Source organism: Acomys russatus, chromosome 4 (assembly GCF_903995435.1).
Source record: "Acomys russatus chromosome 4, mAcoRus1.1, whole genome shotgun sequence".
NCBI lineage: Eukaryota > Metazoa > Chordata > Mammalia > Rodentia > Muridae > Acomys > Acomys russatus.
Window position 1 is genome coordinate 26,817,499 of NC_067140.1, and position 16,413 is coordinate 26,833,911.

At 51.5% G+C, this 16,413-nt stretch overlaps 1 protein-coding gene and 1 pseudogene across 2 annotated transcripts; both read left to right on the forward strand.

Moving 5' to 3' along the window:
* The first annotated feature begins 2,136 nt into the window (after window positions 1-2,136).
* Window positions 2,137-2,502, forward strand: LOC127188377 (homeobox protein aristaless-like 3; annotated as a pseudogene).
* An 8,568-nt stretch (window positions 2,503-11,070) lies between these two features.
* Window positions 11,071-14,522, forward strand: Mrgbp (MRG domain binding protein). 2 transcript variants are annotated; one of them, XM_051143952.1, is made up of 5 exons: window positions 11,071-11,280; window positions 11,703-11,824; window positions 12,691-12,772; window positions 13,082-13,156; window positions 13,513-14,522. In XM_051143952.1, the coding sequence occupies exons 1-5, from the start codon at window positions 11,133-11,135 to the stop codon at window positions 13,698-13,700; spliced, it is 615 nt and encodes a 204-aa protein (XP_050999909.1). In that variant the 5' UTR covers window positions 11,071-11,132; the 3' UTR covers window positions 13,701-14,522. The 2 variants fall into 2 exon arrangements, 1 of the variants encoding a protein (XP_050999909.1); XR_007830505.1 differs by having other exon boundaries at window positions 12,691-13,156; window positions 13,513-13,587.
* Window positions 14,523-16,413: the final 1,891 nt, after the last annotated feature.

A 16,413-nucleotide genomic window follows, 5' to 3' on the forward strand; every position in this document is an offset into this window, starting at 1 on the left:
CTGAGGCTGTGACCTCCTAAAGGCCACTTTCAAAAGATGTGACTCCTCCAGCAAGGTCACGCCTCTTAGAGGCTCTGCAACCTCTCCCAACCAGCAGCACCGCCAACACTTCAGCAAGAGCCTGGGAGGTGGCAGGCGACTCCAAGCAGTGTTTTCCACACACAACAAGGCTGATACACACATGAACTCACAGAGACTGGGGCAGCACGCACAAGCCCCGGACAAATTCAAGCCAGACAAATCCTCCCAACACGGAGACTGGGAAGTAGGCACAGAGTCTCACAGCTTCACAGTTGATAGCTGCTTGGGGACAGAAAGTCAGCTTTCCTCATTGCATGATCCTGAGTGTATCCACCACATGCCGGGCAGGTCTGATGCTCAGGAGTAGTTGGCCAACGCAAAACAGACTCCGTGTGTGTGCATGCGTGTGTGTGTGTGTGTGTGTGTGTGTGTGTGTGTGTGTGTGTACGAGAGAGAGAGAGAGAGAGAGAGAGAGAGAGAGAGAGAGAGATCTTTGTTACATGTGTGTTTTCTTTCTTTTATACAGGAAGAGAAGAACTTGCAGGCCCAAAGTTGACCCAGAAAAGCAATTTCTTCTCTCTCTGATGCCGCCTTCAACTATGTCAGGGGTTCACCGTAGGACTTGCTAAAAAGAAACCCTTGATCCTCGAGTCCTCATCAAAAGACATGAGAGGTTTGTTTTATTTTCTGTTCCCTTTTTCACAGGGCTATTTCCTTTTTAAATGTCCCTTTCCACCACGTTTATAACACTTGCCCTATTTGTTCTCTGGGAATCTTCCCTCTGCATTGAGCCCACTGTGGGTCCCCTGATGACTTGGGCCTTAGACTCCTGAGCCCTGCTTTGCTCTCATTGCCTTTGTTTACAGTTGCCATCGTTATATTTGCCAGATGCATCCAATCCCCCTAAGAACGGGAGGTATAGGCAGTTGCGAGTGACCCGACCTGGGTGCTGGGAATTGAGTTCGGGTCCTTAGGACAAACAGTGTACTCTCTTTACCACTGAGCGACTCCTCCAGCCGCTTTTTACATAGAACTTTTGGGCCTCTCTCAATTACTCTTCTAAATTTCTGTCCTCCCAGACTTCAATATTCTATAAGGTGCTCGCCGTGTCTGTCCGGTTGTTATTTAGCCTCTAACCCAGGGCACTTCCTCCTCTGTCTCTTCAGCTTCCACGGAACTCGGCAGACCCTTCTTCCCTTCCTTGTACATCAAAGGCTTTTCTTATTCCAGGACTAGGGTTGTAGTTCTCTGATGCTGGCCCCCATGGTTACGTCTCAAAGATCCCGCGTCACACACACGCATGCACACACACGGAGTCTGTTTTGCGTTGGCCAACTACTCCTGAGCATCAGGCCTGCCCGGTTGTTGGTTGGAAAGCCTTTCACTCGCCATTTACACCCTGTAAGGTATCTTTACCCAGATAAAGGAATAGTCAATATAGACATTGACTTGGACCAGGGATAGACTTGGGGTCCAAGCAATTGACCCGATTGATCAGCTTCTCCAAGTGGGTCTTTTCTCAGGGGCCTCCACTCTTTAAAGCTTTGGACCTCTGAACTGGGAGGGAGTAGTTGACGAATCCTTTGTGTGCATCGCCCTGGTGGGACCGTGCACTCAGGGGCTGTCTGAGGATTTTGTTAGTATTGGTCTCAGACTATTTAAAAAAAAATTTTTTTTAAAGATTTATTTATTTGAGCCGGACGTGGTGATGCACGCCTTTAATCCCAGCACTTAGGAGGCAGAGGCAGGTGGATCACTGTGAGTTGGAAGCCAGCCTGGTCTACAAAGAGAGTCCAGGACAGCCAGGGCTATGTGACACAGAGAAACCCTGTCTCAAAAAACGAAAAAACAAACAAACGAACAAAAGAATAAGTTTCAGGTCTCGAGGAAATGACCACTTAATCCAAAGGATTTCAGCAAACTGTTTTCCTTGTTAGGGAGGGTGCATACCCACACTAAGGCAAGTGCACCCAGTGGGGTTCCACTGTTGTTGTTTTTTAAATCTGTAACACAAGGCCTCACTCTAGTAGCCAGAACCCAGCCTCATATTCTTTTTCTTTTTCTTTTTTTTTAAGATATATTTATGGAACACACCAGAAGTAAGCTACAGACAAGATGGAAGCATCTCCGTGTTCCCTGTCCTCCTATATCCTGGGTGCCCTTGACCAGGACTACAGTTGGAAGCAGCTTCAGGGGAGCTGGAGAAATGCTTCCAGATGGCACTGTACCCCGACCTGAAGGCCTGTAAGGTCCTGGCCACTAGAGTCAGCTTGAAGGAGGAACAAGTTGAGACTTGGTTCATCCAGCCTTCCTTGGAGCAGAGATGCGCCCTCCCTTTGGTCCGCTGCAGCAGTCCACCCGGGATAAGACCTCTTCCGTGCTTCCCACAAAGCCCACTGCTGCCAGACACCGAGCTGGAGGTATGGGCTCCTTCCCATCAACCCCTCGGAGCCCTCCACCAGCTGTGAGCACAATGGTTGACACTCATGAGCCCACAGGGCCACTCCAACATGTAGCAAGAACAGCCCCTTTCCGACTCCTGGCTGCACCAAACTCAGCAAAATGCTGGATGCTTTCCAGAGACTTGGGGTCAGGGCTTAAACGCCTGGGTGCCAAGACAGAAGGTATTGGACAGAAGTGGTGTTGCAGACGACAGATCAAGCTGAATCTCCAACCAGGGCTTCCTGTAGGCCCTGCGGGGCCACACCCCACAGGCTAGAGGCTGCGGTTCCAATTCTTTTTAGCACCCCACACCCCGCAGAGGTCGCCTGTACCCCAGGCTAGTTATCAGCTCAATATGTAGCAGAGGATGACCCCCAATCTTGCCTCTGCTTCCCAAGGGCTGATTACCGGCCTGTATATACCACCAAACAACCAATTTTTCCTGGATTCATTTCCTATTGGTTTTGTTCTCTCTCCCCCCCCAGCACTCCCCTCTCTCTTCCTGTCCCCCCCCCCCCCCCGCTTGCTTTGTAGTTCAAGCTGGCCTCGAACTCACAGTAATCCGCCTGCCTCTGCCTCCCGAATGCTGGGATTAAAGGTGTGCGCCACCACGCCTGGCTTGGTTTTGTTTTCTTATACAGGATCTCACTCCGTAGCTCAGGCTAGCCTGGAACTTGGAGAGTCTGTCCTGTCTCAGCCTCCCTGGGGCTGAGATTAACTGCTTTCCATTGTTGGCTTTGTGGCCTTTATGATTCATTTTGTGCCTGTGAGTATTCTAGTTTTATTTGATTTTTTGGGGGGATGGGGGGTTGTTCCTAGTGCTTCTCAAATTGTTTCTTAGGGACTTGTTTGGAGACTTAGATCTGGGAGTGGCATACACCTTTAATCCCAGCACTCGGGAGGCAGAGGCAGGTGGATCGATGTGAGTTCGAGGCCAGCCTGGTCTACAAAGCGAGTCCAGGACAGCCAAGCTACACAGAGAAACCTTGTCTCAGAAAAAAAAAATTATTTATTTATTATTTATACAGCATTCTGCCCACGTGTGTCTGCACGCCAGAAGAGGGCATCAGATATCATTGTAGATGCTTGCTGGGACTTGAACTCAGGACCTTTGGAAGAACAGACAGTGAGTGCTCTTACCCTCTGAGCCGTCTCTTCAGCCCCCTCAGACTCATACTCTTATTCATTTGGCTAATTCAAACATTGTAGTTGCTAGGGAGAAACGAAAGGAGCATATATGTTGATTTTATAAGAAATAATGGCCGGGCGGTGGTGGCTCGACCCTTTGCCTCCATTCTCTGGGACTCTCTATCTGGACCTCCTGGCTCCACTCTACTGCTCTTGCTGTCCAGGGTGTGACTTTGAAAACCTTGTCTTTTCTGATCCCAGGTTTCCTTTCCTTTCTCTCCCCGACCACAGACATCTGGAAGAAGTGGCAGGTGCTACCCCTTGACTCTGCTCCACCTCCCATTTTCCTGATTCACAGCAGCCCCCTCCTGGGAGCAACTCTGACAATCTGTGTCAGACCTCGAATCTTCTACTTTGGCTGCAGTCTGGACCATTCACCAATGCAGTCCTTCCTTCCTGCCTTCCTTTTTCATTTTTTTTTTTTTTTTAAAGACAGTCTCTGTAGTCTATGTAGACCAGAGTACCTAGAACTCACAGAGATCCTCCTGCCTTTGCCTCCCAAGTTTTAGGATTATAGGCATGCACCAGCATTTTCTGAGAAACTGCACATTGCCCTTTTCCGTGTGAGACACGCAAGCCCAGTAGCTCACCTGGTATGGGAATGTGCCAGGAGCCAGATATTCTTCTGTTCTTTGTATTTTCCCTGTGTTTTGTGTGGCCTCTTCCAGGTGACCAGACTGGGAGCTGTATGTACAGTGGCCTCTAAATCCCTCTCAGACTTCGGTGTCCTAGCATTCAAAGGAAGGGCTGGGGGAAACCCAGAGCCCTGATGCTTATCGCTTTTTTTTTTTCTTGTCAACTTTTGTCTTCACACATCCAACGCCACTGGTTCAGCCAGCTGTCGTGCTGGCTTCACGTTCTTTAGGGACTGATGGCCGTTTTACTTTCACCGGAACACTCATAATGCCTTCCTCTTTTCTGAAATGTCAGCCTTTGGTCGCAGTGCCACACGGGGAGGTGGCTGACATTTCCCTATCACAGATTTGTCCTCATCTCAGAGCAGTTTATATCTAGCAAGTTAGCCATGGGCCTCTGTCTTCGTTGTTGCATAGGAGTTACAGAGCTTCGGTGTCCCAGGACTGCCTTAAGGACTGTGCTGGGACAGCGGGAAAAAACAACAACCACTTTTATTTCAGAGCATTTCTATTTATAAAAAGTACTGCTCCTTCTGCAAAGAGAAAAGTGCTGTTCTCTGTGTTGGTTCTGGGAAAGGATAGCGTTAGCTGGATTAACAGGGACTATGGTGTGTGTGTGTGTGTGTGTGTGTGTGTGTGTGTGTGTGTGTGTGTGTGTTCACACACCTGTTTATGAGACAGAGAGAATGTGACAAGACCAGAGGACAACCTGAGGTTATAGTCCATCAAACTTGTTCTTGTGACAGGGTTTCTCAGTCGCCTGGCTCTCCATCACTTAGACAGCTCCACCACAGAAGCTCCCAGGAATCTGCCTGGCTCAACCTCTCCAGCACCGGCACTGGGCTTACAGGTGTATGCTACAATTGTTTTTATTGTAGATCCTCATGGTTGCATGGCGAGCGCTGTGCTGACTGAAGTATCTCAGATTGATTCTTCATGTCTGTAAAAAAAAATTGCTTCTACAAAGAGGACACCGGTTGTTGCCTTTGTTGGTCCTTAGAGCAAGCAGAGCTGACCCCTGAAAGCTAGATTAATGGGGACCATGCCGATCCTTTTAAGGATCCATTCAGCCCTTCTTAGTGACACTGGGACTACTCAAGCCCGAAAAGATGAATAGCACAGGCATGCCCCCCACAGAGGGAGAGATGGTTGCATCTAGTGCTGTAGAAGTCATAATTGCCCAGGGCCCCAGGGATCTGAGATGAGAGTAATGGCTCTCTCCATCAGGCAACGGAAAGCCTTAATGTTGCAGAAGAGGAGGAGGCAGCCCTGTGGGCGGAGATGTTGGAGATGTTGCTGACATTCGGCTGAGTGGTGAGTAATGTCCAAAGCCAACATGGATAAACACTCTAAGGTCAAGGACCAGAGACCCTGATAGGCGAAGCAGAAGACCCCATAGACCAAGAGCAGCTGCCCAGGCACTGTACCATGATCAAATCCCAAGCTACTGGCTCCATCCCAGGCAAAACATCTTCCTGTAAAGGCTCCTTCCAGGGCAGGCTACAGACGTCAGTCTTGCTCCATTACCTTTGGCTGTTCCACACTACTCCATCTATAGAAAACTAACAGGGCTTCCTGGGGACAGAGAAGAGGGTGAGTCATCCAGGCAGAAAATGTGGATGATGATTCTGGCCTCGCTGCTTCCAGAGCAGGAAACAGCTGGTGTTCCGGGACACACTGTGAAACCTGCCTCCCTCACCCAGTCTGGCAGACTGTGCCTCAGTTTCCCCATCTTCCAGAGGTCAATTGGGGCATTACTTTTAAGGTTTCAGGAAAGTTTAGTGACCTGATACACATTGACAGATGCTACCACAGGCCTGTGAGCAGAGACCCTCTTCCCTGTCCCTCAGCTGGGCAGGTCAGGATCTGGGCAAAGATGCTTGCTTCCTCACCAGCTAGACAAAGATTCTGCCAGCCAGGTGTGGCTCATACCGATGGGCTGTGACAGAGGCATTGTTGGCAAACATGTAGACAGCAGATAGGCAGGAGTGCTCCTCCTTCTCAAGACTGAAAAACAAAGATGGACGCGCGTCAGCCCCATCCCCCCCACATGGCCTTCAGAACAACACTGCCGTGGAATAGTATGTGTGTGCCAGGGTGATCCTGGAGTCTGATCCCCTAAAGCTAGCATGCTGAGCCAATGCCCAGAGAGAAACACTTGCCTCCAGGGTACCGCAGTCCCCTTCTGAAGAGTTGGATCGTATTAAAATGCTAGAGTGGCTCAGGACTGCACCTACCCTCTGGTGCTAGAGGCAGATTTCAGAGTGAGAATAGAGGTTTGCATCTGAAGAGTTGGTGGGCAGCGCCCCCTACAGGCAGGATTTAGCAGCCTGGCTGAAGCAGGTCCTCAACCTGAAGGTCTTTGTAGGTCCAGGATAGCCCGTAACTTTGGAAGACCACAAGCAGCTTTGAGGTGAATGGAAATAATTACATAGGTCCCCTACCCACATCGGCTGACCACCGACAGGAAGATGGAGGAGGTGGAGCTAAGCTAGGTTAATCAGGCTGTGGTCCCAGTAGGGAAAGACGGGGCCTGAATCAGAAATCCAAGGGTCCTATCTGATGTCTGCTTAGTTCTAGGCTCTCTACATTCAAGGCTCCACAGCCCGTGGGAGAGGACAACATGGCTTTTCTGTGTTCAAATGTTCAGGCGAGGTCCAGAGGAAGGCCTGTCGCCTTGAGATGAACACAAGTGCACAGGGTCCAAAGCAGCACGCGTCCTCCTGGGTCTCTAGCATGTGCTGAGGTAGCAAAGTGAGACCAGCCATGCTGTGGACAACTTCACCACTGCAGAGATGCAGTCTGCAAGGAGACAGTGTGACCAAGGCGGGTGGATGGCACCTGACTGGAGCCTTTGCTCCTCCCATTCGACCCAGTTCTTGTGACCAAGAGCCAAATGTTCCTTTGGGAGCAAGGATATGTTCCCTCTGGTCAGCAGTGACCACCTCCTTTCAGGGACAGCATCAGATCCTCAGACAGGAAAGGCCACTGGGGAGACTCTAGATGCACCTCAGTTGGTAGAGTGCTCCCCTAGTAAGTATAAAAGTCCCAAGGATATATGCTAGCACATACCTGTTATCCTAGCACTTAGGAGGTAGAGGAATGAGGACTGAAATTTAAGGTAATCTTAGACATGTAGTGAGTTTGAGACCAACCTAGAATACATGAGACCTTGAGTAGATAAATGAATAAATAGAAAAAGTGACACTTGGGATGGTCTAGGGGATAGTTCACATTGGTCCATACAAGTTTATACAAGACTGGCGTACAAACTATAAGCCTTGCATATTCATTAAACAAGAGAGAGCCTTTCTTTCTCACCTGGGCCCAGTCTGAACCCTCCACCCTGGCATCAAGAAGTCCAGCACTAGTATCCGTCTTGTAAAAGAGGTTGGAACAGCAAATGAGGAAAGACCAGACCGATGGACTAGTGGACCCATCATCAGATATCACTGTTCGTTTTGCGTGTCGGCCCAGTCTGGAAAGTTGGGGCTGTGCTGCAAATCCAGTCACAGTCCTGGCCACCTGGAACCACCTGACGACCTCGCGGAAAGGACAAATGAGAGCAGGCTTCTACAAGCCGGTGGCATTGCCACACGGACATGGCTCCAGGTCAAGGGGCCCTTCCAGCAGACTTGGAGCCTCTCCGCTCCCAACAGGTGTAAATTCACCTGGAAGCTACTTTTTAGGATAGATCACTGAGCACCCGGAAACCCGGGAGGACCACACCCATGATCCAGGGCTAGTGGTTTCTCTATGGCTCCTTGTTAGAAGGCAGTCACAGGAGAGCTACAAAATTAACTAGCAGAACTTCCTCTTAAGTTTGTGGGATTGGACTACAGGGCCCACATGGCTCCAGCTGTCTCTTCTGTTCATGAAAACGAGATGACATCTGGGTCATGGGATAGTAGGCACAGTTCTAGGTTCTGACCTCAGGGCTCACCCTCTGTGAGCTGTGTCTTCACGGAATGAGAGAGGAAAGGCATTCTTCCCTCCTAAGCCATGCAACCTGCCTGGAGGCGTCTCTCCTAAACCAATGTAGGCGTCAAGCCTCATTGCCAAGCACCCATTCCAGGATGTCTGAAATGGCAGTCAGGTGTTTGGGATGCTATAGCTGCTGGGATGTGGGTTTGAGTACAGCGGTACCCACATGCCACACGGAGCACAGAGGACCAGTTAGGACAGATGGCGTTGAGGGTTACACAAGGGACGCTCCCTGAGGAAGGAGGTGCTCCAAATTGCAAGAGGATCCTACCTGGTAGGGACAAGACTAAGGTGACCCAGATCCAGAAGCAGCCAGCAGCAGAGTCTCCCATGCCCCAGGTATCCAAAGAATAATCAGGATACTGTTCTAAACACCAGCTCCGGGACACTTAATGTGTGGCAGGTGTTAGGTTGGGAAAGTTGCTTTATAGCAGGTCCCAGATGGCATATTATGTTTCACCCCAGCCTTACAGTAACTAAGCCAATTCTGCACGCCAGGCAGGCAGAGGCAAGGGCACAGGCCCTGTGGGATCATAGCTCCACATGACGGCAGTGGCCCCAGGCCCCTTATGAAGATTTATTGGGCTGCATCTTCCCCATCACAGTGGGAAAGGGGAGGCCTGGCCACAGACTGCCGACTGGCTCTGAGCCCTAAGCTGTATCAGACAATGAGGCTGGCCCCAGCCTGCACCCTCTATGGGTTCCCTGCTCACTGGTGTGAGCACTGTCTGGTTACAGGCCTGAATGAGGAGCAAGAGCAGGGCCAGGACTGGATTCCAAGGCCAGCAGACGATTCTTATCAATACCCAAGAGCACAGGGTGGCAGTGGTCCCGTGGCACAAAGGAGAATGCAGTCTTACAAAGGCTCTCGACATTTCGGTCACACAGCTGAGAGGCAGCAGCCAGGAAAGGGATCTGAAGCCTGCCCATGGAGGGCATGGCTGAGGGATGGATGCGTAGAGAAGCTGCATGGGAGCCTGCAGGGTCTGTGGCACAGCTGACTCGGGTGACTCAGCAAGGGCTACGTTCGAAAGGCCGCTGCACCTGGCGCTCCGGCCCCACCCAGTCCCAGAAGAGCTGTGGCCCGACCAGGAACTGTCACTTGCCTGAAATTCTGACAGCCTGAATTAGTCACCAACCCACTTCTGGAAGGGCTTGACTGTGGGGACAGGATGGAGGGAGAGGTAGATGGCAGGGGGACCAGGGTTTCTGTCTGCCCATGCCTCCAGAACTGCCATGAGCACCCAGGCTAGGGCTACTCAAAGACAAGCAGAGCCTTGCTCATCCAGAATTTGGTTGCTCATTATGTATGGTGTGTATGCGTGCTCACACAAGTGTGCATATACCATGGAATAAATCTAGAGGTTAGAGTACAGCTCTCAAGAATCCGCTCTCAAAAACCAAAGAGCTTGCGTGGACTGGGCCTAGACCCCCTACACATAGGCAGCAGGTGCACATCGTGGTCATCACGTGGGTCCCCTAACAATGGGAGCAGAGGCTGTCTCCAACTCTGTGGCTTGCCTTTGGATCCCTTTCCCCTGGCTGGGCTGCTTTGTCAGGTCCCAGTAGGAGAGGATGCCCTGAATACTGCTGCGACTTGAGGTGCCACGGTGGGTTGGTACCCCTTGGTGGCCTCCCCTTCTCTGAGAATAAGGAAAGGGGGGAATGGAAGGAAGAGGGTGTGAGGGTGGGACTGGGATCAGCCTATAAAATGATTTTTAAAAATTTTTAAATGGAGAATTGGTTCTCTCCTACCTCCACTAGGATCCAGGGGTGAAGCCCCAGTTACCAGGCCTGTACACAAGTATCTGTAGTGGATGGGCTGTCTCACTAGCCCCTGGCTTCTTGGTTTTTTTAAGTTTTGGTGAGATGTAATTTACATACTGTACAATTTGTCACCGACAGGGAGACATAGCCTGTGGCTTCTGGCTATGGAGGCTGAGTTCTTTTCCAAGTTATCTACTCAGGTTAAAAAATATATATTTTAAAAGATTTATTTATTATGTATACAGGGTTCTGCCCACATGTGTGCCTGCATGCCAGAAGAGGACACCAGATCTCATTATAAGTAGTTGTGAGCCACCGTGTGGTTGCTGGGAATTGAACTCAGGACAGACAGTGCTCTTAACCTCTGAGCCATCCCTCCAGCCCTCAGGTTAAAATTTTTAACATGCTTAACTTTGGGGCGTGTGTGTCATGCTATGCAGACTTGGCTGGTTTAGAACGCAGAGAGATCTGCCTGCCTCTGCCTCTGAGTACTAGGGTTAAAAGGAGTAAACTGCCATCTACTTTTTTTTAGCCCCCTTCGAGCCAGGGTTTCTCTATGCAGCCTTGGCTGTTCTGAACTCCCTTTGTAGACCTGGCTGGCCTCGAACTCAGAGATCCGCCTGCCTCTGCCTCTCGAGTGCTGGGATTAAAGGCATGGGCCACCACCACCCCGCTTTACTTCTATTTTTTACAGATTTATTTATTATTATGTATACAGTGCTCTGTCTGCATGTACACCTCCGGGCCAGAAGAGGGTATCAGATCACATTATAGATGGGTGTGAGCCACCATGTGGTTTCTGGGAATTGAACTCAGGACCTCTGGAAGAGCGAGCAGACAGTGTTCTTAACCTCTGAGCCACTTATAAAGAATAAAGTTTGCGCCAACTCCCTCTCTAGGCAGAGCTGCAGGCAGGAAAATGTCAGCCACTAGGGGGTGCAGCTGGCACCGGAAGCCGGACTGTGTTACGCTTGCGCGGACGCGGGCACGCGGCGTTCTCCAGCTCTACGAGCGCGCGCCCTCCGCACCGAGTGCGCCTGCGCGGAGCCCGTAGAACCCCTTCTCGTGCAGGGCGCTCGTTGCTTGCCGGCGGCCATGGGGGAGGCCGAAGTGGGCGGCACGGGCGCCCCAGGCGACAAGGGCCCAGGCGAGGCAGCCCCGAGCCCCGCAGAGGAGACCGTGGTGTGGAGCCCTGAGGTAGAGGTGTGTCTCTTCCACGCCATGCTGGGCCACAAGCCTGTTGGTGAGCGCCGCGCGCCCGCGTGGGGGTGGGGCGGGCTAAACCATCGGGCGGGCTGGCAGAACCCGCGACTCTGCACGGGACGGGACCTCCTACTCCGGGGTGGCCTGGTATTCCAAGACCCCATGACTTTCCTGCTGGGGAAGCTCTCTCCCTGGGGACACCCCTGACATCCCTGCCCTTGAGACACTCCAACCCCAGGCAGGGGTCGCCACCACTCTCCCCGCCTCTGCAGCCCCCTTGCCCTGGACCCGCCTACTATTTAACACCCTTGCCCTTGGAACACCCGCCTGCCTCGGGACACCTCTATCCCCTCTGACACCTGACTCCACCTGCTTTTTGCACACTCCTGCCCTCCTACACCCATGTCCTCTGCACAAAGGTGCCGCCCTAGCCCTTACCCACTGTCCTGTCCTGCCTCTCAGGGGTGAATCGACACTTCCACATGATTTGTATTCGAGACAAGTTCAGCCAGAATATTGGGCGCCAGGTTCCATCCAAGGTCATCTGGGACCATCTGAGCACCATGTATGACATGCAAGCACTGGTGAGTTGAGCTGAAGGTGGAGACCAGTCCCGCAGCCTGTCTTCCTAGAGCCAGCTTCCTACAGGACAGAGCCCACTGTTCACTTGGGGTTTGCTATGCAGAGGGAGCAGCGATGTCAATAGATGAGGTAACTCTTCTCAGGCAAGCTCAAGTCCTGCTGTGAAAAGCTCAGACTAGTGATGATCACTGACTGCTTTTTCAGGGAACCTACTTTTAGATCGGGTGGTCACAAAAAGTCGCCAGGAAGATAGTTGGGTGCTGAGATGAAGGAGAAGCATGGGCCGCAGTGAAAGAGTACAAGAGTGCGGCATCAGTGCTGGGTAGTCCCAAGGGCTTTAGGCGAAGGCTGACCTTATCTGAGCCCCATTGAGGTGGGAGCCAGACATGGGCCTCTTCATAGAGCTAAGCCATAGCTGTGTCTGATGGCTAACTAGGTAATTGGTAACTAGTAGCCAGGCTGGTCAGGTTTGTCTGTAGTGTCTGGCAGGCATGCAGTATCAGTAGGTAACCAGGATGGGTGGAGCTAGAGGTGCCCATGGTCAGTCACGGTGTCTCCGGGGAGCATTGCCCTGGCGGGGATGCTGCAGTGCTGAGCCAGGTCAGGTCCTGGTGTGCACATCAGCAGCGCTGCTGTTGCCTTCAAGGCCCCTCCCAGTGTAATGAACCTGGTCCTTTCCTCCGGTTTCATTGAGCTGGTGCTAGCCTGGTCCTCCCTAATCATCTGAAAAGCCCGGCTAAGGTGGGCATTCAGGTAGAGGAAGGAGCCCCACCAATGTGCAGCCTCCAGCTTGCTCCTCCTGTACACCTTAGTGAGCTGACGTCCTGTTTCCTATTTCTTGAAAACACACAATGCTTTGTGCCGGCAGCACGAGTCTGAGATTCTTCCATTCCCAAATCCAGAGAGGAACTTTGTCCTTCCAGATGAGATCATTCAGGAGGTCCGAGAAGGTGAGACTCGGCCACCACCAGGGCTGGGAATAAAAAAAGCCGCACCAGGCCAAAGGTGGGGAGGTCTGGGGCCTCCTGGGAGGTGTAAGGATCCTGCTCAGACCACACCTCCTGTGGCACCTGGGAGGTTTTGGGAGCTGAGGGCTGGGGAGAGCGGTGCTCAACGGCAGTCTCCTGATGGATGCCATCTCGTGATGGACGTCGAGGCCTGTGTGGGCAGCGAGAATCGGAAGCAGTCATGGCCAGACCGTCCCCCAGCGCTGGCCACCACCGTGGGTTTCCAGTGAACGGCAGCTGTCTCCTCCACAGGAAAAGTGGTCATTGAAGAGGAAATGAAGGAGGAGATGAAGGAGGATGTGGACCCCCACAGTGGGGCTGATGATGGTACGTGAAGTGCCCCCCATCTCCTCGCTCCCGAAGCCAGCCTCAGGCATCAGGCAGAGTGAGATCAGGAAGGCACCAGTCTAGGGGCGATGGGTCTCTGAAAGATGAAGCCAGTGCAGATCACCTTAGGCAGGAGGGCTCCTGAAGACCCATGCAAGGAAGGGGCCAAGGCTGGGAGCATCAGGTGGGCTCAGACAGGCGACCCCCAGGGCGACTAGGTTTCTCTTCAGGTCCAGCTGTACAGGGCTCTTACCAGGGGGACATTGGGTACAAAAAGCTCTGATTTCTCTAGCTGAACAAGAAAATGAAATGAATTCTGTATATTCTGTTTTCAGCCAAGTGATTTTGTTTCTCAGTTTTTTCATCTTCAGGGAGCTTGGGGAAAGCATTAGAAAAATCCAGCAAAGACAAAGAAAAGAACTCCTCAGACTTGGGGTCCAAAGAAGGGGCGGACAAACGGAAGCGCAGCCGGGTCACAGACAAGGTCCTGACTGCCAACAGCAACCCCTCCAGCCCCAGTGCCGCCAAGAGGCGCCGAACATAGACTACCCAGGTGGCTACAGACGTTCCAGTGCTGCTGGCTCACGGCCTGTCTTCAGGCCCTGGGTGAATGTGACCCTCCAGCAGAGGTGCTGGTGAGGCTTCCACTGTGTCCTGAGACCACCAGATGGCATGATTGGTCCGCTCTGCTGCATGGTGAAGCCTGCGAGCCAGCCTCTTGCTCTGTCCTAGTTGGCTCCCGCTATGCCTACAGTGTGTGGAGAGGAGCAGGTACATGGGACCAGAGGACCAAGGGTCAGCAAGCAATAAGAGGCCGCCCTCACTGTCCTCAGGAGCCACTCATCTCCCGGGATGTCCGCTCCTTGTATCTCCTTGTCCTATCTATAAGGCTCCACCATGCACTGCCATTGGGAGAAAGTGTCTTTGGAGTTCACACAGCACACACTGTGCACAGAAGGCCTCCCCAATCTGGGAAATGGAACTGGATATTTTGCCTCGTTCACTTGTACTGTAACAATGTATATAATTTGGTTGGTATTTCACTATTTAATTTTTAAGAAGCCTATTTTACTAGGGTTTTATATGAAGAGAAATACTGCAGAAATTAAGCCTGTGATGTGTTTCTTCTGAGAGGTTTTGTTTTAAGGTAACTACTGAGATAACCTCTGGCTCTGTTTTTATGCCAGATAAAGAGATTTTTTTTAGCGGTTATTTTTGTAATTTTAGTACCTTGGAAACGACCAAATAAGGGTGTGGAATAAAGGAGCAGCAACCAGGCTGAAAGGCCAGTGGCCTGATGGTTGAAATACACTTTTATTTGCAGAACATAAAACATTAAAAATAAATCGTCTTGGGAGTTGTGTGATTTGCTACTAAGATAGGTTGGCTTTTTGTTTGGGTTTGTGTGTGTGTATTTTGTTTTGTTTTGCAGAGGAAAGGGTCCCCCAGCCCAGGATTAACACCTGTAAAGTGCATTTAGATGACTTCCTGGCATCCTTGGGTGCAGTAAGGTTGGGAGCCTTCACAGACTCACAGGATCCCCACCCTTACCCCCGCCTGCCCAGCTGCTGCTGCCTGTTGGCCAGTGTGGGTTAGGATGAGCACACTGTACTGACCATCTTGACTGCTGCCTGTAACTGAACCCCCACCCCCGCCATCTGCAGGGTCCCATCAGTGAGAACGGCCCACTGTTGCATTCCAAGCTGGCCAAAACCAGCCCACTGCCACTTCTAGTCAAGACGGCTGGGTCACCATGAACATAGCCACTAGACTCAGCTTCCTGGCTTAGCACCCTGAGTTGACACAGCTAAGCTCACCTAGTCTGGCCTGTCATTCCCCAGGAAAGACCAGCTATGTGGGGGTGGGGGGGCTCTGGGTCTCTTTCTGTAGAGCCTGGACAAGGTCATAATAAAACAATTTCCTTCCTACACCACCTAAGATGAGGTCCCAGGACTGTAGACTTCTGACTCGGTGCAGTGCCGTGTGTTGCAGTGTAAGAGGCCACCCCATCCTGACCCTGCCCAGTGTGCACTCCTAGAGGTGGTTCTGTGGAGAAGCCTAGCTGTTGAATCCACCTCAGCAGGATTCATGGAGCGGTATGTGATGATCAGGAAGGCAGTTCTTTCCAGCCAGGCTCAGCCTTCTGAAGGAACAATCTAGGGGCATGAGAGCATGCAGGTAGGCCTGGTCAGGGCATGGTCTTGGGTCTCTTTTCAGTTTGTCCTTGCCACAGCCTTCACCCAGTAGCCCAGAGTCCCATTCTGGTTACCTTGCCTCACAAGAGCCTCCGGTGGATGAACTCAACCCTGCTGCCTTCCTGAGTTCTTCAGACCTGTGGCTCACAGGAGCATCCCTGTGCCCCTTAAGAGATGTCTAGGTTGGGGCTGGAGAGATGACTCAGTGGTTAAAAGTGCTGCCTGCTTTTCCAAAGGTCCTGAGTTCAATTCCCAACAACCACATGGTAGTTCACAACCATCTGTAATGTGATCTGATGCCTTCTTTTGGCCTGCGGGTGTACATGCAGAAGGAATACTCTACATAATAAATGCTGCTGGCATGAAAGGACATCAGTTGTCACAGCCCACGGCAGTCTGGCCTGTAGCTTACCTCTACCAGTCTGACTCAGGGATGGTCAAGAAGGAAATTGGAAGTGGGTTCTGCTCAGAAAACAATAGAGAATATTGAGTAACTGCAGCAGGCTACAAAATGGGGTGGGGTGGGGAGTCAGAAAAAGCAAACTTGTACCTGAAGGAAGTGTTAGCACCGTTCTAGCCTGAGCTTATCCCACCCAGATACCTGCAAGGCTCACCACAGCAGTGCCACGGCCTCCTGTTTAATAGGTGCATGTGTTTGTGTGGGTACGCATGCGCAGATTAGAGACAATAGTTCGCCTTCTACCATATGGGTCCCAGGGACTGAGTTCAGGCCGTCAGGTGCTGGCTCATGAGTTCCTTTCAGAGATCGCTCACGTGAAGCCAGTACTGACTCCATGGGAGGAGTCAGTGTGAGGCAAGGTTGGAGTTAGAAAAGATATTTTAGGCATAGATTGATTTTGGTTTGTGAGACAGGGTTTCTCTTTGTAGTCCTGGCTGTCCTGTAACTTGTTCTATTCACCAGACTGGCCTTGAACTCAGAGATCCACCTGCCTCTGCCTCCCAAGTGCTGGGATTAAAGGTGTGCACCACCACCCCTGGCTACAAAAGATTTAAACACATGGGTTGATAGAAGCGTTCAGGAAGAGCAGAGCGTTCCCAAGA